The sequence below is a fragment of the Vipera berus genome, assembly GCF_964194415.1.
Source record: "Vipera berus genome assembly, chromosome: 3".
Classification (NCBI taxonomy): Eukaryota; Metazoa; Chordata; class Lepidosauria; order Squamata; family Viperidae; genus Vipera; species Vipera berus.
In genome coordinates, this window is record NC_138204.1 from 123,289,858 (window position 1) to 123,316,807 (window position 26,950).

The window sequence follows — 26,950 nt, forward strand, 5'->3', positions numbered from 1 at the left end:
CGGCCCCTAGTCGGAAATGACTAGCATGCATGTGCGGGGGAACCTTTACCTTTAAGGTCCCTAAGCTAATGACATGTTTAATTCCCCCCCCAGCTCTGCCTGCTCTTCACCTACAACCTTTAGCCATTGTATAATTCAGAAATATTCTCTAAAAAGAGTAAAAGAATAGGCAGAACCATAGAATTGTGGAATTTCAAGGGTTCAGTCCAACCATCTAAAATGTGCAAGTAAATATATTTGATGTGTTGCTTCCAAGCTATGAATCCCCACCTTGTATGTGTGACATATATGTTTCCTCCTTAAATATATTACATTTCTTCCTGTTACAGAACACCTTGCTCGGTTATCCAGATTGAATTGCAATCTTGACCTATCATCGTAGATAGTACTGATTTTTAATAAAACCATTAAAAAAGAGGGGTCAGCTTTTCATCTAGCTAGGTATGATACAAGATCCAACAGCATCTCTATCAGAGTAGCTTGCAACACAGAAATTACGTTTAATTTAGAGACTGGGAAATGTCACAGAAAATAGTATGCTCCAGATGTAAAACTGGACAAAAATGTTATGAGACAACAAAAGTTGATATTAAGTTACCCTTTTTGTGCTGACGTGGCATTGAACAATAATGTAATAGGGACTAGTGATGGCAGGCTCAGGGTGGGGGTGGATTTTGCATAAATATGATACCAGGACTGTTCTAATCACTTTGTGGGTGATGCAGATTGAAAATTAGATGGGAGATATCTTGCTCTATCTCATGAATCACTTGGCAGAGTTCAACAACATCAACCACAGCATCCTGACCTGTCTTGTGGAGACATGGCTTTGGGGGAGGGCATTGCTTTGCAGTGATTTGGAGCATCAGTTCAGAATATAATCAGAAGGTGGTGGTGGAGGATCTTTCTCTGACACCAGGACATTTCAGGGTTCTGTCTTTTTTGCTTTTTAACATCTATGTGAAATCACTAAGGAAGGTCATTGAGGGCTTTCATACAGAATGCCGTCCATATACTGATGCAGCTCTATTGTTTCTTAAATCTAATTCTGAGAAAACAATCAGTATCCTTGAAGGCTGCTTAGATTTGATACTGGTCTGGGTAAGGGAGAACAAGCTGAAAATAAATTCAAGTGAGATTAGACAACCCACGACCAATTTGGTCATCATTTCAGAGAGATTTCCTTTCCAGATTCCTCAGTGCCTTCAATAATGGCATTGCTTCTAATGTACTTTAAAAATAAAAAATAAAAAATCAGCCCTTAAAAGTTGGAGTCTGGAAAGTTGGAACGGGACAACTTGCTGACACCACCTTGCTATTTTATCTTACCGCTGCTACCTGACCGGCACCCCCTCACCTCCATCACCTAGTCATGGCCACCCTGTTGTGGGACATCTCACCTTGGCCAACTCACTGTCCCAATTCACTCACTGTGGGGAAAACTTGCTGCGAGCCTGGCCTTCCCACTCTGGTTTCCAAAGCAGGCCGTTTAAGGGAGGTAAACGTTCCGGCCAGCGCACTCTCCTGCTCTGAAGGCTCCCCCTTTCCAGTACCCCCCCAGCAAATGGCAGGCTAAGCATGAGTTATTATTTCATGCACACATGCACACATACCACACACACACCATTCTGAGTTTCGGGACTTATTCGTTTCCAAGCTGGACTCTGACGGCTCCTGGGCAGGGAGAAAGGCAAACGAGGATAGTGACAGGGCCACTAAGCCTGGAACAATAACTCCGGCTTAGTTCACCTTTTCGGGTGTGTGTGTGTGTGCGTTCTGGAAAGTGAGGTGAGGAAGCCTTCGGAGAAGGAGTGCAGGTGGGCTACATGTGGGAGTCATTGATCTAGGCTGGACGCTTCAGCGGGAAGACTGGGCAGCGATGGCTGTCGGGAGTGAGTCACCCTATTACTGTCTCTGCTTGCCCCTCGTCCTGCCTGGGGGCCATCAGGGTACAGCTCAGCAGGTTGAAGGAGAGGTCCTCCTACCCACATCTGGGCGCAATTGGCAGTCTGCCAGCTTGGATGCCGATAAAAAGTCCCCAAGCTTGTGTGTGTGTGTGTGTGTGTATGTGTGTGAGTCGCACATAGCCTGCCTTCTGCTGTCGGGGAAGAGAGTTGCCCTGTCACCTCTCCCTGCCTGGGACCTGTCAAGAGTCTAATACAACACACCAAAGGAGAGGTCTTTCTCCCCAGTTTGGATGCAGATAAAAGTCCTCAGCTCACCATGGGGTGTGCATGCATGTGTGTGTGTGTGTGTGTGTTCATGGGCACACGTGGAACAATGACTCCCGCTTAGCCTGCCTTTTGCAGGGGTGGGTGGGTGGGCGCTGGAAAACAAGGCAGGGAAACCTTCATAGAAGGAGTGTGGGCTGGCAGGAGCTTTTTCCTTCCTTAAGCTGGGCCAGCTTTGGAAACCAAGCAAAATGGCCCAGGCTTGCCATTTTGAGTTGTCCTGGTGGCAAGTTGGCTTGGGGTAAGGTGTTCCGCGATGAGGTGTCATAGACCTCTTGAGAGTAGCCCATGTTGAACTGTATAGCAGTCAAATATCAGGATTTCCTCCCCAGTAAGTCTATTGTGACATTTATGTCATAATATGTTTTATAAAATTTGTCAAATTTCAATTCTATAGGAATCATGGGTCCCAGATTTTGGTTGCATTCTGCAGATTAACCTATTTGAGGTATCATGGTTAAAGAGGTTTTACATTATTATGCACTGTTTCACCCAGTTAAAGGTTAAAGACATGAACATTTCAGTAGTTCACTTAACAACTATCACATTTAGCAACAGTAATTTTGGGCTCAATTGTGGTCGTTGAGGACTACTTGTACTGCACATCATTATGTTGTCACCCAATCAGATGGCATCATCTGCAAACAAAAATATACTATGGTTATGTCCCCAGTCAACATACCTTTACCATCAACCCAAACATTCCTCATACATATTTTGATAATTATATTAAACAACCAAGGAGTCATCACACCATCATAGTTCAGTGTTGAACTAGTTCACTAACCAAGCATTTCATTTAATTTGAATCATGCTTTACTTCCAGCATTTTTGTCAGCCAATCTTCAACTTCATATTAACCAACCTTATTAGATCCTTTTTTTGAATCAACAATTGTAAAATAATCTTTCATTCTCCCATTCATGCAATTTCAATAATCTGTTGAAGAGCAAAAACCTAGTCTGACATCCTCTGCCCAGCATAAAACTGCACCGGCCTTCCCAAATTTTGTCCATTCTAGTGCTTGTACTCTTTCAACCAAAATTCTGTCACATACCTCCCCAGCTACATTTAATGGGTTTCTCTGAAGTTTTTACATTTTATCTAGCACAAAGGAATCCAGCACATCATAAGTACACCCGATCTTATTCAAAAGGCTGAGGATCAATGACAAGCCGTAAGTAAATCACATCCATATTTTAACTTTTTCCCAATTACACCACCTGTACCTGTAGTCTTACAATTAAGCATTTTGAATATTATCTCACTCTTTTTAACTATGCTTGTTGGAAGGGAAGAGACTTGATTGGCTCATTAATTTGAATTATATGAGATTTGCTGCCCCCTATTCAAACTGACTAATTAACTTTCATATCTAAATTGCTGGGAATGTTTTCTCCCCTTCATTACATGCATGGATCCTAGGATGGCCAAACAGAATTATGTATAAATCACATGTGATTTGTATAGACATTTCAGCTAGATGCAGGCTGAAACTCAGTTCTTCATAACCTATGTACACTGTTTCATAAAATTCAATTTTCACGAATGGATTTTTTTTATAATGTATTCTTTTTAATCATTCTACTATTATTGTTATATAAACAGTTCAGTTGTTCACAATGCTCAAATCATGAAACTGTTCTATAAAATTATGAAACTCTTTCATAAGATAATGACAAATAATCTATGTTTGATAGGATATATAAATAATATATACAAATCAATTCACAGCTGCACATTTTAATAGAGAAAAGATTAATCAAAGCTTTATTTATAAGCTTGCCTAGTGTTGTTTAGTATTCCAGTTCAACAAAGATCAATAGAGGCCATTCCCGTCTCTTGACGCCTCTCCAGGAAATAGAGGTGCGATTATGTAAATAGCACCAGTTCCTCTATACTTCTGCCAGCTTGCTTATCTCCAAAGCCTTCTGCCTGCTGCCATTGGCGACCAATACAGTATGTGCATCTATCCCATATCTCTTAACAAAGCTCAAGAAGTACAGCCAGTCATGTTAAACCGTGATGCACGTCTGGTTTTATTTGTAAAGTGATTCATTTCAGTACCTTTAATCTCTGTTGTATTTAGTTCATATATAAAAAATAGCTGATCAGTTAGAATAAGAAAGAAAACAGATGCATCCAGACATTCACTGGTAATAGGGATAATCCATTGACTTAACAATGCAACACAGCATTGCAATATAATTAGGAAATGTCAGTGTCAGAAGATGGACACTGACTGTAAGGAATAAAGGAATGTTCTTCAAGAAAGGCAGCTGGTTTGTTTTCTATTCTTTTGCAAGACAGCAGTAAATCATAAAATCGACCATCAAAATAAAACAATTATGTTTTAAAAATTACACAATAATTAATAAAGTTATCTCATAACAAAAACTGTGTTGCAACAAATCAAATATCTAAGCACTGATATTGCCTGACAAAACATAGTGTTTATCTTGCACTCTCCTAGCATAATCTCCATTTAACATTACTAGCAATGGGTCCTACTGTGAGGGACTATTTTTTCATAAGAATGCACTGATTCACAAATAGCTTTTGCACAACATATTCCCAGCTCAGCAAGAAGTCTGCACTCTTGAATGAACCAGAACACATTAGTGAGAGAAAGTTCATTAACCTTGCTAGATTTGGAGGGTTAACAGGGCAGGGAAGAAAGGAATTGAGTGAAAAGCTCTGTTGCAAAACAAATTAAAATGAACGTCATCATTTCTTTTGATATTCATTAGCTAATTCACAGAGAAAGTGGTTTTCTTAAATTTGCAGCTATTTATCAGTGAAAAACAGGTGTACACCTGCTGTTCAAGTCATCCTTAGCGATGATGATAATAATAGTAATGGTAGTAACTGCAGTAGTAATAAATATAACACATAGACTTACCACATCCACTACGGGAGTAACAGGAAGAGGGAGAGTAGACCTGAGCAGCAAAATCCTCAAATGACAGTTGCTCTTTGTGATTTCGGATTATTTCATCAAGATATATTGCTCTTTCCTCATAACTGTTGGACATGGGTCAAGGAAATATATTCTGTTACCAAGCCTTCACTATTCAACTTTGTATCTGATACATAATATATAGAAAGAAAAGTGTACCACAGTTGCTATGGTATATTTCCAAAGTCACAGAATTGTAAGCATTGCAGTAATTAACATTTAGACTTTTTTTACATAAATGTAATATTCTCAGTACTAAGCAAATCATAGTATTAAAAACACTGGTTATCAAATTAAATGTAATGGGTCTTCATCGGTGATAAATTAAAATTATGTAACAATGAGGAAAAGTGTTATAGTAGATGTATACATGTACATATACTCTACCCTAATGCATTAATATGAATGCACGTACATTTGAGCTATTATGACAGAAAAATTAGAAATGTTAATTATGTTATTTAAAATAAATTTTATTTTAAAATAAGAATATATATAGCTGTCAACTACATTGTTAAGACGTGTTAATGTTTCATGCCTGAGATTTTCCAGAAGAATTGGCAATTTCCTGAGCTAGTCAAATTTTAAAAATAGAACATGTGTACACTTTAGTCTTAAGCATCGAAAACCAAAGAAGTTATCTTTAATTAAAAATCAGCAACCTGGAACACAGACACCATATAAATGCATAATCAAAAGCCAGTCACCAATAAAGCTTACAAGCATAACATGCAGAAGCAACTTTCCAGCTGTCTTTAACAGGACCCCTGCTTGTGATATCTTTTCATACGGAAGACAGCAAATCTCTCTCTGTGTGCAATTTCTAATTTCTTTGATGATAATTTATAAACTTAAAACAACAGCAATAGTATTTTGTACATATCTAGTACAGACAAATTTGTCATATATTGGATTTTATGACTTCAGTGGTCAGTCAATAATTGTGTATATTGTTATTCAGATTGAAAATAGGTTTTCAGTTGTTTTCAATGTTTTTTTTTAATATGACAAAATTGCTTACTTTTATAAGACTCCTTCAGGGGCTGGAACAAAGAGTAAATTCTTTACTACACTCTCATCTGTGTATTTGTTACTCCTTAATAGTTTACAAATGTGTTTCTTACATAGCACATTTCACTTTAAAAATACAACAGAAGCAACTTGTAAACCATTTCTAAAAGGGCAAACAACTTCTTTTTTGGTCATTATAAGGTCAATATGTTTAAAGTTTTTTTATATCTCTGGGTCATTATTGTGCAATGACAGAAACTAGCAAGTTATTTCACACTACATAACTGTATATTTATGTCCCATTCCTCTGGTTTATTTATATCCCATTCCTAGGTATATTTAGATATGCGTTTCCGTTATACGCTGAATTACTGATGACTCGATGCTAATGACCAGTCTGCCAAACTTCCTAGGAGACAGCCATACGCCTAGAACCTATTCTAAAGGGACTGAGGGATGCCATTCACTTCTCATTATGAACATGCTTATTCTGCCTGGTGCTTGGCTGTTGCTAGGGATCTCAATTCCTCACTGACACAGCAAGTGCTGGTCCCGAACAGCAGGATGTTAGGCCTGAGTGGCCGTCTGGTGCACAGACTTTCTGACACTAAGCTGGCACGTGCTGGCGCAGCAGGGGAAAGCCAAGGCGTGACAAATTACTGAAAGAGCTAAGCTAAACTTATGGTTGAAAACCACCTGAGCCTGTGGACCTCTGTGGGCTTGGCATCTCTTCTCAATTCCTTTCCCCCCTCACCCTCTAAGTCCATGGTCTGCATGCGGCCTCACTTTTGTGGAAGCAGTTAAAATAAACCTTGTTTCCGTGCTATGTCTATAAACATAAGAAATGGAAGAGAAGACACTACAATTTTTTTTTGGGGGGGGAGGGCGGGAATGTGTTGTATATCAGAAAGTCTGATTAGCCAATGATTTTGAACAATGGAATCAATAATGGTACTTTCAGAGGAGGATAAACATTCGCCCAATAGTAACTGCCAACGATTAGCAACAACATCTAGAAATTATTATAGATTTGCAAAATAATATCCCCTCCCTAGCCCTGGACATACACTGGGACAGTGGAGCTAATCTCATAATACCTCCAAGCACTATTCCAAGTAGTTTTCTTGGTAGCTATGTGGAAGTGCTATTGCTATTGTCCTCTGGTTTAGATTTAAATTTCCCAGTCTAGCATACAACTGTGGTTATTTCCTGGGTTAGCTTTCATCAAACTAAATTTTGCTTAGGCAGTTTCAAAAATGTACTAAGATCAGCTAAGTATTTCCAGTGGTAAATTGTCTAAAATAATAATAAATATAATATATTTTAAAAGTTTCCTTAAGTGTAGTATAAGGGAATTTTCTAATTAAGTCAGTAATTAGAGAATAAGTTTAAATCAGTATTTCCCGCACATTGAAAAAGAATGTAAAAAACAGCTACATTCGATAGCAGCAAAGGCGACACATTTTAAAATTCCTGTTCATTTTTAATCCTAACTTTAGATAATTTAATAGTATTCTTAGGTTATTCTAGATGAAGTAATCACTAGGTATTAAGTAAGACATAGCATAATAAAGTTTAGTTTCTTTCATTTTAATTAAGTCAATGCATGTTAAAAATTTAAGGGTAAGATTTCAGTGGGGAATTTGGTGTAGTAGTTAAGGTACTAGTCTAGAAATCAGGAAACTGGGAGTTCTAGTCCTGCCTTGGACAGAAAGACAACTGGGTGATGACTTGGGCCAAGATTTCAAGACTCCTCAGAAAATTAGTTGCATTCACATGTGTGTAACATCCTAGGAGCTACGTGCTAGGAATGGTTAATATCCAAGCAATCTTCTGAGCATTCCTTTCTTTCTCTGTCAGCATTGTTGTTGTTAGTTGCAAAGTCGTGTCTGACCCATCGCGACTCCATGGACAGTGTTCCTCCAGGCCTTCCTGTCCTCTACCATCTTCTGGAGTCCATTTAGGCTCACATCTACTGCTTCAGTGACTCCATCCAGCCACCTCATTCTCTGTCATCCCCTTCTTCTCTTGCCCTCAATCTTTCCCAGCATTAGGCTGTTCTCTAGTGAGTCCTTCCTTCTCATTAGGTGGCCAAAGCATTTGAGTTTCAACTTCAGGATCTGGCCTTCTAAAGAGCAATCAGGGTTGATCTCCTCTAGGACTGACCAGTTTGATTGCCTTGCAGTCCAAGGGACTCGCAGGAGTCTTCTCCAGCACCATAGTTCAAAGGCCTCAATTCTTTGGTACTTAGCCTTTCTTATGGTCCAACTTTCACTGCCATACATTGCAACTGGGAAGACCATAACCTTGACTATACGCACTTTTGTTGGCATGGTGATGTCTCTGCTTTTTAGTGTGCTGTCTAGATTTGCCATGCCTTTCCTCCCCAGGAGCAAGCATCTTTTTATTTCTTTGCTGCAGTCCCCATCTGCAGTGATCTTGGAGCCCAGGAAAATAAAATCTGTCACTACCTCCATTTCTTCCCCATCTATTTGCCAGGAATTGAGAGGGCCGGATGCCATGATCTTGGTTTTCTTAATGTTGAGTTTCAACCCAACTTTTTCACTTTCCTTCTTCACCCGCAACAAGAGGCTCTTTAGTTCCTCTTCACTTTCTGTCAGCATTAGCCATTCACAATTTCCCTGGTATTATTTGCTGCTTGCCAAGAAAAGAAGCGGAGGGGCTTGATCACAAGAGTGTTCTAGAACAAAAATGGACCAACTTTTTTTTTAGCTCCTGCACCTGCATCAGTTGACAGACTGATGATGGTACGCACTTACATGCCTCCATTTTCTCTCTCACTCATTCATCACTGCTTTGCCCTCCCTTCCCAGCAATCTTGATAAAGGATGTTAGTAGGAAGTGGGGAGCTTCATGTATTTTTTATTTATTAGATTAATAATCTGTGTTTTGTTTGGAAGTCAAGGCAGCCAACACCTTAAATACTACACTCTGCTCCACTGGTTCTCAGTGGTGAATAAGGAAGAATTCTCCTTTCAGGTAGGTGACATCATGCTGTAGGAAGCCAGTGATTATAAGGGAATAGATGGAAGGAGGGAGAAATTCTTTTTTTCTCCTTCTGTGAACTTTTGCTCAAAATATACTGAATTTGCATACCAGTAGCAGTAGGAATCAGCATTCCTGCATAAGGATACCATGGGAGAAGCAACAGGTTTTCCCCTAACGTCCTATTTAACATTTCCCATTGTCAATAGCAATAGAAAAAGAGTGATCTATTCTTTACTGGCACCTACATTGTTGGATTACAATACTATTTGTAATGTTTTGAAAAGAAGATTTGACACAAATAGAACGGGTCATTAATGTCAACATAATACAAGAAAACAGCGTACAACTGCACAGATTTTGCTTTATTATTTTGTGATATTTTCTACCATCTTAAGCTGCATCTGCCCTGGGCACTCTTCCGTATGAAGCACTGTGGCAGTGCCCCCCCCCAAAAAAAACCAAAACAAAACAAAACACAAAACAAAAAAAAAAAACAAAAAAAAAACACCACTGCTGCTTACTAGGCTTATGTTAAACAATACTGTGTGATAGCTGCAATATTCAAAATATGAGCACAAGTTATAGATTTGTAATTGCAATATTATTCATATTTTGTTGTAGGAAACTAGTGGTGTTTCTGAAGGTTAGCTGGGGAGCAAGGGAATATTTTTAATGATTAGCAGCACTGTGGTTGCAAACCCTCATGACTGATATCTATGAACATGAGTGGATTCTCAAAAATCAGTTCAGGTATTTCAATTATAAAGGCATATATATTACCTGCAAATTCAGTAACTTCCATAATGCTTCTCAATGATTGTGCTCAGATAACTTAAGTTAACCCATTTTCTGTATTTGTGCAATACTCTGAAGTATAAATAAGACAAACTTGGCTCGCAGAACAAAGTGTTACAAAAAACAACAACCTATCTAAGAGTTAATACCATCAAAACCTGATATGTACAAATCTAGCTGCTAGATTTAAATTAACCTGGTTAGCATGTTGTGTAAACATAGCCAATGTCTACAGAAAATTTCCTATAAAGCAATAATAAATCTTGTCTTTATAAAAACCAAAATGTTGAAGGCATGGGAAAAAATGTTTTGGAAGGAAAACACTGCCACAATGACTGGTTAGAACATGTTTTGTGCTATCAGTGGGAAGTATTCCTAACATTGACAGGATTTACTCCCTATAGATCCAATCTATATAGCTAATCATCAAACCACAAACTATTACTGATCACAATAACCTTTTTGATTAAAGTTTCATAGAACTCTATAAAACTATATTCAAGTTTAATGAAGTCAGAGAGAGTGTAGACATTATTTCTGTATTGTTTTATAGCTAATCAGATTTTACTACACCTTGAAAATAAATATAACATGCCATACTCTTAAAAGTATGATCTCCTAGGTAGCTGAGATGCGAAATGCCACATATGATTACAGCCACCCAAAAATATAGCTATATAATTTTTTTAAAAAATGGTGTAAGCAGAATTCTTTTCACTGCAAAGCAATGGTTACGAAAGAAATGCATTTCAAAAGGAGTGAGCAAAGGACCTACTGATAAATAATCTCAACTTATGCAATTACAGCATTAACACCATGAAGTTAGTGTACATGCCAACATTTTGCTATAATTTCAATTCGTTGCAGATGTCTGTAGGTATGTCTCAACTGACTTAATCACTGCAATGGCAGCTGGCAATGAGATAGTGCTTTAAAATGCTTTCAAACAATTAGTGTAAATCAATAGCACAAGACTAATACATACAATTTCTAATCTATTTCCATTACCTGGTTTTAGATTTTTTTTGTTGGTACCGTATGTGCTCTTAAAATATGCTGATCCACGCCTACTACTGCAGGAAACTTATAAGTGACTTATGACCATTTCCCCACTTACGACCATTGCAGCATCTTCAAGGTCACATGATCAAAATTCAGACACTTGGTAACTGACTCATATTTGTGTGTCCCGGAGTCACGTGATCGCCTTTTGTGAGCTTCTGACTAGCAAAGTCAATGGGAAAACCAGATTCACTTAACAACTGTTACTAACTTAACCACCACAGTGATTCACTTAAAAAACTGGCAAGAAAGATCGTAAAATGGAGCAAAATTCACTGCAAACTGGATGTAAATGTGAGCCAGTTGCCAAGCACCTGAATTGCGATTATGTGACCATGGGAATGGGGTAATGGTTGTAATCTGAATTTAAGTTGTAACTGACTTTTTCAGAGGCTGCCATTAATTGATGCCAGCATCAAGTTCCCTTCGTCCAGTGCGCTCACACAGGGAGGGTCTTCTCAGGGTGCCAACGGTAAAAGACTGCCGACGGATAACACCCAGGGGAAGGGCCTTCTCTGTGGGTGCGCCTGCCCTCTGGAACCAGCTGCCCGTGGAGCTCAGGACTGCCCCAATTTTTAGGGATGATTTAATCTTTTTTTTAATTGTTTTTAACTTTTGTACTGGTTTGGTTTTAAATACCCTGTAAACCGCCCTGAGTCCTTCGGGAAAGGGCGGTATATAAATCTAATAAAATAAAATAAAATAAAATAAAATAAATAAAATAAAATAATAAAATAAAATAATAAAATAAAATAAAATAAATAAAATAAAATAAAATAAAATAAAATAAAATAAAATAAATTTAAATTGCCATTAAATAAACCGTCACAGGTCGAGGGCCATGTAGTTTTGTCCCTAACATTGGCAATGAGCTAATTGAATTTAATAGCCCATTTCTTTCACTGCAATCATATTTTATTTATACAGTAAGTAATTAAGGGACTGTGATTAGGATTACACCCGCCCCCAAATTATCTAATTAATATCATATCTGAAAATAGCACCCTCAGCAGAAGTACCATCAATTAAGATAGTCATGGAACTAAGAGAGACAACTTCTATATCTGAGAGAAAGAAAAAATAGGAAGAATGGACAAATGTTTACATGTGAGCATGCAAAGAGATCTGTGGATAATCTGTTGTAGATAGACAAGGACTTATGTTTGATAATTTTTTTAATAATACTAGAGGTAGAATAGTGACTCTCCCTCTCTTATCAATTATATTGCTGAAATAATGAAAGTGTGAATGATAGGTAACAAAAATGCAAGTTTTGCCTTTGTTCTTCTATGGAACACTTGTATGCTCTATTCAAATAAAATAGTACAGCTTTTGCACTAGGGCTCTCTTTGATGAATTTCATAGGTTGTTCCAGCAAACAAAATTGATCCTGTGATCCATAAGACTGCCCATAGTTAAGACTGCTGTCCTTCTCATGGTAACATCACAGACTGGTAATTACTAAAATAGCATGGTCCTCTCTAATCTTTGCCAAGCAGATGTTGATTCCCAACTAGGGCCTGAAAGGATTCCATTGTTATAAAAAAAGGCTGTAAGTGATTTCATCTAGATAATCTAAAATAAAAGCAAACTAAAGATAAATCAATGTATTTACAGCAGCTGTTATTTGTGTTCTGCGACTACAGACAAATCAAACTAAGTAATTATAATTGTATAATTGTATAAAGAGAGAAGGCATATCACGCAGTAGCCAATATCTATTCCTTGACTGAAAAAAATCTGATACACTGAGATGAGGCAAGCTAGTGTCCGCATTTTCTCTGCTCCATGCGGATTGCAGAGGCATTTCAGTCAAAAAGGCAACTGGATGTAAGATCCACATTGCTGAAATTCTCTCTGGAGGAAGAGAGATCTGGAGATTGTCCACATGTACTTCAGACAGCTGATTTTTGTGAGCAGATAAAATTTTTACAGCCACTTGAGATAATTTAATTTAATTTAATTTAATTTAATAATTTGATTTCTATACCGCCCTTCTCCCGAAGGACTCAGGGCGGTGAACAGGGCAATACACAATAAAAAACAGATACAAAAATTAAAAAACCATTAAAAACCAATTAAACATCCTGCCCATAAAATCAATACATATTAAGTTAAAAACTAATTTTAAAAAACCCAACCCCACCCCGTCAGACCAGGCCAGCTTGTTCGAAAAAGAATGTTTTAAGATTGCGCCGGAAGGAGCGAAGGTCGGGGGCCGTCCGGAGCTCAACCGGTAAGCTGTTCCAAAGGTCTGGCGCGCCCACAGAGAACGCTCTCCCCCTGGGGGTCGCCAATCGGCATTCTTTGATCGGCGGCACCCTGAGGAGGCCCTCTCTGTGGGAGCGCACTGGACGGAGGGACGTTGACGCCGGTCGCAGGTGTTGCCGTAGGTAATCCGGACCCATGCCATGAAGGGCTTTGTACGTCATAACTAACACCTTGAACCTCACCCGGAGAGCAACCGGTAGCCAATGCAGCTCGCGGAGCAGAGGTGTAACATGGGAGTATCGGGAAACTCCCAAGACAACTCGCGCGGCTGCATTCTGCACCAGCTGGAGTCTCCGGGTGGACCTCAAGGGCAGCCCCATGTAGAGAGCATTACAGTAGTCTAGACGAGAGGTCACGAGCGCATGAGTGACTGTGCGCAAGGCATCCCGGTCTAGATAGGGCCGCAACTGGCGCACCAGGCGAACCTGGGCGAAGGCCCCCCTAGTCACAGCTCCAATATGCTCTTCCAAAGAGAGCTGTGAATCTAGAAGGACCCCCAAGTTGCGAGCCCTATCTACGGGGGGGGGTAATAGCTCACCCCCCATGGCCAATGATGGGATAATCGGAATTTCCCGGGATGCCGGCACGAACAGCCACTCAGTCTTGTCAGGGTTGAGTCGAAGCCTGTTCCTCCCCATCCAGACCCGGACCGCCTCCAGGCAACGGGACATCACGTCGAGGGCATCGCTGGGGTGGTTTGGGGTGGAAATAAAAAGTTGGGTATCATCAGCATATTGGTAATTAGAATAGAATAGAATAGAATAGAATAGAATAGAATAGAATAGAACAGAACAGAACAGAACAGAACAGAACAGAATAGAATTTCCAACCATTGTTTCTTGTCCTGCCCTCTGGTGCTTTGGAGAAGTTGCTCTTCTCTGTACTTTTTCCAAAGTCTCAACATCTTTTTTGTGATATGGTGACCAAAGTTGGTTGCAGTATTCCAGGTGTGGTCTCATTAGGGTTTTATAAAGCGGTACTAATACTTTGCGTGACCTTGATTCTATGCTTCTGTTTATACAACCCAGGATTGTAATAGTTTTTTTGGCTGCTGTTGCACACTGCTGGCTAATAGTCAAGTGATCGTCCACTAGGACTCCAAGGTCCCTCTCTTTGCTTTTCTCCACATTAAAACTCATTTTGTTGGGTAGGGGCCATTGTTCAAGTTTGTCAAGATCTTTTTGGATCCTAAGCTTGTTTTCTGGGGTGTTGGCTATTCCTGCCAGTTTAGTGTCATCTGCAAATTTAATGAGTTGCCCTTCAATTCCCTCATCTCAGTCATTTATGAAAATATTAAAGAGTAGTGGGCCTAAGACGGAGCCTTGTGGTACCCCACTGCTTACTTCTCTTCATGTGGATGTAGTACCATTGAGGACTATTCGTTGAGTACAGTTTGTCAGCCAGCTGTGGTGATGATGTTGTCTATTTCACCTATTTGCAGTTTACCAAGCAGTAGATTGTGTTCTACTTTGTCAAATGCCTTACTGAAATCTAAGTATACTATGTCCACAGCATTTCGCTTGTCTACTAATTTAGTCACTTTATTAAAGAATGAAATAAGATTGGTTTGGCATGATCTGTTTTTGACAAACCTGTGCTGGCTACCAGTTATAACTTTGTTTGCTTCTTGTTGTTCACAGACCTGTTTTTTGATTATTTTTTTCTAGGCTCTTCCCAGGTATTGATGTTAGACTGATTGGTCTGTAGTTTCCTGGTTGTTTTTTTCCCTTTCTTGAAGACGGGAACATCAGCCCTTTTCCAATCCTCATGTACTTCCCCGGTGCTCTAGGAATTTTGAAAGATATGGTGCAATATTCTGAGATAACATCTGCCAGCTCCTTCAGAACTTTGGGATGTAATCTGTCGGGTCCTGGTGATTTAAATTTGTCAAGGTCGGATAGATGTTGTCTTACCATTTTCTTGCTTATTTTAATTTTTGTTTCTAGTTTGTCTTTTGCAGTAGTTTTTTGGGTATGTTGGGCTATAATTTCTTTTTGTTTGAAGACTGATGCAAAGAACAAGTTAAGCAGCTCTGCTTTCTCTCTGTTGCCTGTTACTTCCTTCCTATCTTCTCTTTTTAGTGGACCTACAGTTTCCTTGGCTGTTTTCTTGTTATTAATATGCCTAAAGAAACTTTTTTTATATTATCTTTGATTTCTGTTGCTGGTGATGACCTATAAAGCCCTAAATGGCTTGGGTCCGGGATATCTGAGGGAACACCTGCTGCCGGCATCAAGTTCCCTTCGTCCAGTGTGCTCCCACAGGGAGGGTCTTCTCAGGGTGCCACCGGTAAAAGATTGCCGGCGGACGACACCCAGGGGGAGGGCCTTCTCAGTGGGGGCGCCTGCCCTTTGGAACCAGCTGCCAATGGAGCTGAGGACTGCCCCCGACCTACGTTCATTCCGCCGGGACCTGAAGACCTGGCTCTTCGAGCTCTCTGGCCCAGGCTGAGAATTAATCTTAATTTTAACTGGGGTTTTATTTATACAGGGACAAATATTATTTCTTTTTAAACTTGTTTTTAACGTTTGTATCTTGGTTTTTTAATTACCCTGTAAACCGCCCTGAGTCCTTCGGGAAAGGGCGGTATATAAATGTAATAAAATAAATAAATAAATAAATAAATAAGTCTTTGTTCATTCTAAGCCTTTGCTTTTCTGACTTTGTTTTTGCTTGTTCTGGCTGTCTGCTGATAATCAGCATTAGTTATGTTTCCCTCTTTCCATTTTTTTGTACTTGTCCTTTTTGTCTTTCGGTTTGTCTGAGAGATTTTCATGCAGCCATGCTGGTTTCTTCTTGGATTTCTTATTTTTCTTTTTCAATGGTATTGTGCTGGGCTGGGCTTTTATGATAGCATTTTTCAGAGTTTCCCATGCTTCTTGAGTTGTTTTCCCCTTTAGGATTTTCATCCATGGAATCTTCCCTAGTTTTTCTAGATCTGGGTTCCTAGATCAGCCAATAGTCGCAAGTTCCACTATTTAAAGATTTAAACAAACATTTTGAAATTAATTAGAGTTTCTCATGTGAGAAACATCTGTTTTGCTTACATTTCAATGCAAAACAAGACTATGAAGGTCAGTTACTAAGACATACTATATGATAGCTATCTTAAAGGAAACCTTTGATCTATGGGTATATGAAGTACTTGAGCTTTTTAACTTTACTGGAACTAAACGTTGTTATGAAACATGAACAAACTCTTTTGAAAACAACTGAAAAGGACTAAGGTGGACTCCACCTGTCTTTTAAGTTCACAGGAAATGATGCTGGTATGAAATCTGCTGCCCAACAGATCATCTTCTTTCTGTCCTAGCACAAGTTTAATATCCTTTTTAAAAATAACCAAATCAGAATGATAAAATGAACTCAGTCCCTTGTGGTATCTCATAAGAGTGGTTTTTGTCACATCGTTTCACTGTTCAGCCTTGCACAAAGCTAGTAAGGGCAAAGAAAAGGTAGTCACAATTCCAGTCTTACACATTTGTCCCAAAATAAATAATTTTAAACTTCTCCCAAATAAGGTGTACATCAGACCACAAAATTGCATTCTAATGACCAAATGGATGCACTCTGATATTTAGGTCCAGGGCATGCTTGGGAATACAGGAAGAAATAGCGACCTGAGATTACTAATCTCACTGACCACAAGGAAACATAGATTAAGCCCTTAACCTTTGATCTATACTAGGGGTGTCAAACTCAATTTCACTGAGGGCCGCATCAGCATTGCGGTTGCCCTCAGGGGGCCGGGTGGGTATGGCCAGGGTGGGCATGGCCTACTGGGTGGGCGGGGCTAGAGTGCGTATGGCCTACTGGGTGGGCATGGCCAGCTCTACATAGTTCGCATCAAGGGTGCCTATGGGGGCCTGGGCAGGAGTGGGACAGATCTGAGGGTCTCTGGCAGAAGGAGGGTCTCTGGGCCAAGGCAGTGGGGGCCGTTCCCTCGCTGTTTCCAGGATGGCTTCGCGGGCCACATGAAACCACTTTGCGGGCCAGATCCGGCCCCCGGGCCTTGTGTTTGACATGTCTGATCTATACCATACTGCCCTTATAGTCAATAGATTATGACAGGAGTCCCCAACCCCCGGTCCGTGGAGCAGTACCAGGCCGCAGCATGCCAGCAACTGGTCCGCACAAACAAGCAATTCCCCATCCACGGGATGCAGGCAGCACACAAAACCACGTACCCTTTGGTCCACGGAAAACCTTTCTCAATGGAACTGGTCCCTGGTGCCCAAAAGGTTGGGGACCTCTGGATTATGAGATGCTGAAGACTCCGTGCAAACTGAAGTCATACTTTCAACTAATCTGTAATTTGCTGTATTTGCAGCATTACATCATGACACATTTTGCCAGTTGCCTCTGCAGATGCCTATGATGCTATAGAGACATCCCACTTCCCAAAAATCCCCTTGATGCTGCCAGGGCACAGTTGTGCCAGGAGCTACTTAAGGATATAGCCTTAATATAGGAAGCAATTTCTTCTGTTCTCAGGTAATAGATGAACTATTATTGCTAAGAATAACTAAGGGGAAGAGAAAAATATTTCACATATGGTAGCACCTTTCATTGGAAAGTGGGAAACCCACAACAGTCCAAAGTCTGCTCTACACTGAAAAATAAAACAGCTCCTAAGAATGGAAAAGTAGCATGTTTACTTCCCTGTAACATTCAGTGAGGCCTAGAACACCTGCCTTCTCACATTTAATGGCTTTTTTTTGCCTGTGATTGCATTTTAATTATATCTGCTACTCATATTCAAAATAACAAATTCCCATGAAAGTTTCATGTTAATTTTTATACATTATTGAATACTTTAATTAAACTATTGCTACTCATTTGATAGTATGATTGCTAATAGGTATAAATGAAGATCACAATGTATCCAATCCTTACTGAAATCAGATTTGAAATGGTTTCTGGATTTGCTTATGGATAAGGGTTGGGAATTTGGGATGAACAGATATTGATAACCTTATACAGACTGAAGAGTTGCTAAATTTGCCTCTGCTTGTTATAATGAAGGTTGGAAGTCATTTCTCTGTATCAAAATTCCCACTAAAAATTATAAATAGAAACTCTCTCCAGCCAAAATGTCTGAGGGAAGAGAATTTATCCATCGCCAAAAATATTGGGCCCTTATAAATTGTTGGTGGGCATGGGGTTTCCTTCCTCTCTCTCCATGCAAAAGGGAAAATAAAACTATTAAAAATAAAAATTCATGTGAGTGCTACACATTGGCTTCCTGTATTATTACAAATTAAATGAGAATTGCTGCTATATCTTTGATTCATATTTTCTATGTATCAAAACTTTCTGAAAATAGTACTAAAATAATTATGCTTTGGGTTTCAGAAGGTTTTTCTGAATTGATTTCCTAGCATGCAGCAGATTGATAAGATGTTATGTGCTGTATTATCTATAGCCTGGTCAATGTGGTCTTAGTTCATATAGCAGGCAAGGATGATAGTTTAGGTACAACTGTGCAAAAAAGGGCCACCTGTCATTGCTGTAACACTTATTGTTTTGCTGAAAATAAAAGCCATATATTTTATCCAGAAAACCAATAAACAAAAGATAAACCATGCACATAGCAATTGTCTCTTGCAGAGATTCACCTTTCTTCTCTCCCCCACTCCCCATAAACACATAAATCACTGAAAGAGATGACGACAACCAAAACAATGGGAAGGCCATGTGAAAGGAGGGCAGACAAAAAAGCATCACTGTCCAAGATGGACTACAGGAATGACTCCCATCTTTCATCAAATGCCTTAGGACAATTGTTACTATTAAGCCTCGAGTACTTCAGAGGGCTGTTGTGAGGATGGAAATAAAGGGAGAGATTTTGTTTCCCAAGAAGATGCTGGATACAAATATAATAAATAAATGCACTGTGTTTCTGAAGTTCAAAGTTGGGCTGATTGGCATTTAAACTACTAACTATATAAATCTGATGTTTCGAGATAGCAGCTTCAGAAACGCCAAATGATAGTACGGGTGGCCTCAGAACATCCACCACTTTCGTTTGGGAAGCTGTCAGCTGTTTTCACTTTATCAGAGCAATCACCATTGTGTTGCACTTGCTTGGTAGCAAGGAAAAGCAGCTGGACATGGCATACTTCCGTTGGGGGGGGGGTAAAGATTCCTCCCTGTTCACGAAGTGACACAGGAGGAGTCAGGAAAAGGGAATAAGGGATAGGTTAGATAGGCTAAAGTTAGATGAGATAACAACAGGTCTGGTTGGATATGTACCATGTGGCTGGTTATTCATTTTATTTGAATAGACTTGGGTAGCCAGCTGGCTTCCACTTTCACATTCCATTCTGTAACTGACAGAATTCAAATCACATGGCTTCAACATCAACCACCCCCTCCTTAGCTTAGCTCGTCCATTTCGTTCTTTGGAAATAATTCAAACCTTTGCATATTATTTTCTGACAAACTGATTAGCTTAATATGAAAATAAGCAGCCTGAGCTTTAAAAAATTATACAGGTTTTTTTTTGCAATATAATCATTCAAAATTTACAATATAAAGAAATGCGTGCTGTAATTTATAATATTTTCAGTTTTCTTGACATTTCAAAGCTCAGGCAGCATTGCTTTCCAACAATATCCCTATCGAGCATGTTCTTTGATCTGTACTTTTTTGTTCTCGCTATTATTTAGTGCTAACATATTCAAAGATTCATTAGGATAATGCATTCATATTTTGCCAAGCTCAAGCAAGAACTATTAAACTAGAGCAACATTTCTATATGAAGAGACAATCTTCAGATCTAATTGATGGGCAGTTGTCAATGAAAAGAGTGAAAGTGAACATTAGCACATCAAAGGCACTTGTCTGTAAAAATAAGACATGGCACACACTTTAATCTTTTTTGACAATCTATTCATGAATGGAGAGACCTCTGACACAACTGTGAATACAAGGGAATCTTTGCCAAAATAAAGGAAGTGCGGAGTCCTACAACTGTCATACAATTGACTAAGACCACAGCTATCAAATACTCTAAATTAAAAAATAGTTAATTGCAAACATCAGAAATTTCAGTTTCCCAAATAAAAATATGCAAAATACTAGCATACTGTTAAGACACAGAAACAAACAAACACATACATATTAGAACTGTGTTACTGTAATTACAATAGCTCTCATTCATGGAATCAAAACTTCAGCAATAGATTTTCCTTCTGTGTTGCCAGGACTGATTATTGTACACCACTGGTAGTAAACACAAGATCTCTTCTGCCTATAGCATGTCTGGTCAGTTCCCAGAAAATTATTACCCTGTGACTTGCTCATATGCTTGCTAGACAAGCATAGGAAAGCAACATATCTATTTGTGGTATTAATCTTTTTATCTCAGTCATGATTGATTTAGTGCTTTTATAAATTTACATTTTATTTTTCATTATATTGCCATAATGATTCTTATATTACTGCTATCATGGCAGAACGGAAAGTTTATTGATAAGTTTTCCAAAGTATTTGTTGTTGGTTCTTCTAGTAATGTGAGAGGTTTTATTGTGCCTGTGGCACATTCACTGACATCCAATATTTTTGCAAAAGAAACAATAAAGATATTCATTACTTACCAAGTGTTGTGTTTAAATGACTAGTTTTATATTTAACTGGTAGTAGTAGCAACTGGAGTGACTTTGCTTTATAAGGAAACTTGGTGTAATAGTAGCTTTGGATATTATTTCTATTTTTATATGTTTAGAACTTACAAGATGAAACTTGCATTAAACAGAGTGGATGTCAACCCTGTTTTTTGTTTGTTTTTTAAAAAACTATGTAATCCAAATTCACAATTCTAGTTAATCATCTAAGTGCTTCATTTTGTTCTTAGGTCTCTGCATTTTCACATAGGGTGGCATCATAGAACGTGGTTAGGCTCTCTTTCCCCACATTAACTTCAGTGGGAAAGTACAGTCACTGCTGCTACGTGGAACTCCAAAGACAGAGTCAGATATAGTATTTATGTAATTAACCAACACTGATTGCATAAATATTGAAATCACTATATCTAAAAGAGTGCTTCTTCATCTGTATTACTGGAAGGATTTTCCAATTAAATCCTCCGAAATGCAGTATTAGCAGACTTTGAATGCTTGGTTGTATTATCAATCATCATTATACAGACAATGCTGACTGCAGAACGTAGCCACAGAATTTTGTATTCAGTGGCGTAGCGTGGGTTGTCAGCACCCGGGGCAATTTGCGCCCCCTAACCCGGTGACGTCATGGCACCGCCGAAAAGACGCGCCCCGCAAGAAGAGTCGCGCGCATGCGGGATGCTTCCGGGTCCCTCTCGAGGGCGGATGGGCGGGGCTCTGACCTGCAAGAGCCGCTGCATTCAAGCTCGCACGTGAGCCCCGCTAAATAAAGCCACGCATGCGCACGAAGCTAGGCCAGCCGGCCGGCGGGTCCGTCTTCGCTCGGCCAAGCCTGCCGGGGCGCCTGCGGGGCGCTTGCGGTTGGCCTGAGCCTGGGCGGAGAGTTGGGCGCTTCTATTTATTTTATTCAGTTTATGTGGCCGCCCATCTCACCTGCCGGACTCGTTTCGCTTTGCAAGAAAGAGCAGCTCGAGAGCGGAGCCAAGCCGACTCTGTGCAGCCCTTGGGGCTCCCTGAGCAGCTCAGTGCGAGCGCGCCCCCCCCAGATGTTGCGCCCGGTACGGCCCGCCCCCCCTGCACCCCCCACGCTACGCCACTGTTTGTATTCATCCTTATATACAAATTCTGAAGACTGAAAGCCTGTCATTTTTGGTCAACAGGAAAAATAAGGCCTAGTGCCTATGATACATACTATTGGATGGCGTTTATAGGGAATCAAGAGTCAGGCAACATACGTAATTTTATAAATTATAATATACAAAAATGTGAAGTCACAGCTGCCACTTCTTTAACTGGTGTTGGCCTTCCTATGCATTAAGTCATTCATTTATTTGATTTTTATCCGGCCTTCATTGCTTTATAAGTACCGTAGTTCAAAGCGAGACACATACTTAATACCTTCTTCTTCCTATTGTCCCCAAAACAATCCTGCCAGGTGGTTTGGAGAGAGTGAGTGACCCAAAGTCACCCAGCTGCCATTCATGCTTCAAGTGGGACTATAATTCAGTTTCCATATATCTCAGCCAGCACTTTAACTATTACGCAAAGCTGGCTCTCTTCCCAAAAACCTAGCACGTTCTAACATATTGGCGTAGTATATGTGTGGATTCAAGCACTGTGGCCTTTTCTAACTGACGGGTGGAAATTCTGTCAATGTGACTACTTTCTAGGTGCCATCCAAGATTTTTGTATATAGCACTCAGTGTGCTGATAACTATTGGGAGCACCAGGCCCGGTTTATGCCATAATCTTTCAATTTCTGCTTTCAGATCTTGATACTTTTATGACCTTCTCCAATCTTTTATCTTCTATTCCACTATCGCTTGGTGTTATGTTTATCTTATAGTAAGGATTTTGTCTGTTTTATCAGAAGTGGAGTTAGCTAAGTTATGATATAAAAAGCAACCAATGCCTTTACATTTTCATCCAACAGAAGCCATCTTAGATAGTATGAGGTATTATTTCTTAATGAGCTTGAAGAGCCAATGAAATGGTTGGGATAAGAATCGATATAACAGATGAATCCCAAGATTATGCCACCAATTACCTGAGATGCGACTTGTGGTTTTTGAAAAAAAGAAGAGGGGGGGAGATAGAATTAGTGAAATATCACCAGATGTAGACCCAGTAGGACATATCAGCAGAATACTGAACTGAGCTGAGTTTTCTCAAGACCATTGTCACACAATGGAACAGGAAGAGGAAAGGGGTTATTGGACACTATTGTTCTGGAGTGCCACTTCTGGCCACAGGAGCCCAGAATCCTTCCTATTTTTGAGAAGTTATGTGCAGCGAAGCAAAGTGATAGATGATTAGAGTGCAGGTGGCATAAATCATGCAGTAAATACAACTGAGGAGAAGTGGGAGTGCATAATCATATCTGCCACATGGCAGTGGAAGTACTTAAGAGGGCTGACTTCTATAGTATTACTGCATGCTCAGTGAACTGCCTAGTAAGTGCTTTCTTTGGTAGAGGATAGCTAATCAAGATTAGGTTAATCCAAAAGGAATCTCAGCTGTCCACTTAATTAAAAATGCAATAGACAGAATGCTTACATCTACACCAAATCAATTGGCACAGTTCATACAGAACAGGCAGAGATCATGGAGACAATATTAGGTTTTACTTTGGAACGGTTTGTTACTGCAGCCTAAGGAACTGGACAAGATGCTGGGGTTGGTGGTCAGAACTATTACCTGATCCTTTGACCAGCTGGGTGTCATTCAGATGTGCACCTGTAGACTTCAACTCCCATAAATTTTCAGTAAATGCCCATTCTGGCAAGGAAATTCTGCAAGTTGAAATCCACATGTCTGGAGGGCTCTAGGTTGGGGTGGCAGCTACTTCAACTCTTATTAATAAAGGGTGGTAAAATGAGAGGATTTAACTGTATGGATCTGGATCGATTAGGTGTTGGCTGGTCAGTGATGTCTTTAGAAGAAGCCAATTTGTAGTTCTATGTGCTAGAGGGAAAGTATTATTTACAAATTAAAAAAAACATACAGACATAAATAATGCTCCAGAATGATATCCATCTATCATTGCCACTGTTATTTCACTAATATTGACCTACATCTAATGAATTAATAATTTCAGAAAGTAACTCATCTCCAGAGAATTAAATGAAATAGAAAACCAGAAGTGGATTTTCTCCAAGATGAAACCACACACTTCCCTCCAGCTGAAAATCTACTACAAAGCCTGTTAAGGGTTCAACTCTGGATAATGTTAAAATGGTACAAACATAACCCTCCATGATGGTAAATATACCTGGAGAACTATGAATGAATACCCACTAGTTTGGAGAAATTAGTGAGGGAACATACACCTACATAATTTGTTTGCAATTTTTAAAACAGATTTATAGATATAACATATTCAACAGTCTATTTTTATAACATGATGCAACTTTACCAATGCTTGCACATCTTTCTCATTTTTCTACTGTCTAGCCAGTTAAGCATAAACAAGATTAATATTCCTCTTTTTCTTTTGGAAATAGACTATCAAGATATAAAAGGAAAAAATGTATGTAAATTTGAACTTTAAAAATATTCAGGTTGGATCAGAACAATTCTCTGACAGTAATCATATATTTCAGTTTTCATTCATGCATTCGTGCCTCTCTCAGTAACGACAATTTATTACACTCAATGTCAAACTATCATAAACACATAAATAAGAATTTATAAGAATTTACATTGGTGGATTCATGCTAGAATGACTCCAGTAAGATTGCTTTTTCAGTAGAGTGGGCAGCAACGTATGACTATAAGAATTTTTGAAAAAATGTACAAACGTTCTCAAGCAGGTTCTGTTTAACAGTTGAAAAAATGTATATGCCTTTTAGAGTGCTCAGGAACATTTAAGAATTTGTTAATTAAACTGCTTGTGGAACAGATGGAATGGTTATTTGGGATCTAATTATGTTAAGTTGTCCAGAGTTTTCAGATTTTAACAAGCTCAATAAAATGAATGATTACATATCAATCACAATTAGAGATACCAATAAGATGGACTGAATAATAATGGTAACATGTCAAGCATGGAAACACAAAGAACAACAGGCACTGGAAACTCTAATTAGGAATTAAACAACCCATCTTTACCCCTGGGAAAAAAGACTCGAGGATATTTGCACAATTTCTTTCACTTCATGTACATGAATCAATTCTAGCATTTTCCCTCTCCCATTATTTTTCAAAAACCTGAATCTAGCTGCAAAAATAAAACAGACTTTCAAATTTTTAATCAGCATTAAACATACTGAATATGCTGCTAGTAATGGCGTTTCCATTTGACTTCGTACAAGATTATGTTTCAGTCACAGGTCTAAAAAGGCCAGTGTCAGTGTCAATTATCAATTTTATTTTTGTGTATTCTGATATATGTACAGATACTCTCGGCTCAGACTTATCTGCTTTAATAAAAGCTTTTGATATCTGGAAATAATATGAATAAGAAAATATGACTAATGGTAACCACTTCATTGAAGACAGGTAAGCTCAGTTATTTTCTATTTAAAAATATAATTTTTATATGGAATAAAATTTAATGTATTCAATTTAGGTGACATCTGAACTGAAGACAAGTCTGGGTAGCTCACTACATTCCAAAAATAAAGATGCAATGTGAATTATCAATGGCAAAAGAAATAAATATAAATAAATAAAACACATTAGCAACAAAATGGTGACTGGCAACTACACACAAAATACACTTCACAAGAGCTTCATCTACTGCAGCTTAGTGCTGGGAAAACAGCCAGGTCTTCTGGAACACTATCAGGGTGGAAGGAAGCTACACCAATTTCCAATACAGTTTCCAATTTTATTGTAGGGTTCAGAGAACAGAGTACATAATCAAAAATTAAAAATAACTTTACAGCGACAGTTTAAAAAAATGTTATGGTACTATATAGTACATGCTGTTTGCGAAGGGTTAATATGGTTTTTAAAAATCATTCTACAAGCCACAGCCTTGAATATCTAATGTCAGAACAGTCCTTGCATTTTGTTATTCCAGCCATTAAGCAACATAGCTCTAGAGCAGAGCTTGGTTTGCTATGTTACATGAATGAGACATACATTTTCTTAATAGCACATTATGTTGGGCCTTATGATTGGAATTCAACATTGCATTAACTGATTTCCACTAACACTGATTGTTGTCTTTCTTTTCTTCCACCCTGTGCATTCTCAAAACTGACAGTGCAAGAGAATTGAGGGGGGGGGTGTCAAGGAGGTAAGGGGGCACTGCCCCCTCCTGTTCTGTCAATTTAAACCTTTCCCACTACTGGAAACATAGTATTAGGTTTTATCTTTAACGTTTAAACATCACAACAAAATTACATTAAATATTACTTTTATTTTTTAAAATCTTTCTCCCCTCTAAACTGTGTCTATTCTATGTTTTGTCTCAGGAATTAACATGTATATCCCCAGATTAAAAAAAAACCTCCTGTTAAGCGGCCTCTACGTGTCACCACTTCAAAACACTAAAATGTAGGCAGTGTTGCTTGTTCTTGCTAAGATCCGTACATAGCCCAAGGCTTTGAGGAGCCTTTGCCTTCCCTCTAACTTTGCCAATTCTTTTGCAGCAAGCCCTTAGAAACTCTTCCTATGTTTAAGGCTAGTGATGTGAAAAGAAAATTAAAACATCCAAGGCGTATTTCAGATATATGGTTAAACTTTGCATTTTGAATTAATATGCTTATATGTAGTCCTCAGTTAACAACCATTCATTCAGCAACTCCTTTAAAGTGCCGAAGGCGCTTAATGAGTGGTACTTATGACCATCATTTCTCAGAGTTCTAGTCGTCCCAGCGGCCCGAGTCACACGAATGCGATTGGGGAGTTTGGCCAACAGATTCACTTAACAACGGTTGCAGCATCACATAGCCAAAGATTTGCCATTTGTGTCTTTCCCTGCCAGCTTCCCACAATCCAAGATGGCAGGGAAGACGGTGAGTGCTCTGGTCATACTC

The 26,950-nt window shown here is 39.1% G+C and overlaps 1 protein-coding gene across 1 annotated transcript in view; it reads right to left on the reverse strand.

Annotated features, from left to right (window-relative positions):
* Window positions 1-3,975: 3,975 nt before the first annotated feature.
* The window catches only part of RALGAPA2 (Ral GTPase activating protein catalytic subunit alpha 2), a 160,875-nt gene continuing 137,900 nt past the window's right edge, over window positions 3,976-26,950 (reverse strand). The window contains exons 38-39 of the mRNA XM_081325243.1: window positions 5,132-5,255; window positions 3,976-4,559 (exon numbers count right to left, since the gene is read on the reverse strand). Coding sequence (XP_081181369.1) covers window positions 4,440-4,559; window positions 5,132-5,255 — 244 coding nt within the window. The 3' untranslated portion in view covers window positions 3,976-4,439. The remainder of the gene's footprint in view (window positions 4,560-5,131; window positions 5,256-26,950) is intronic.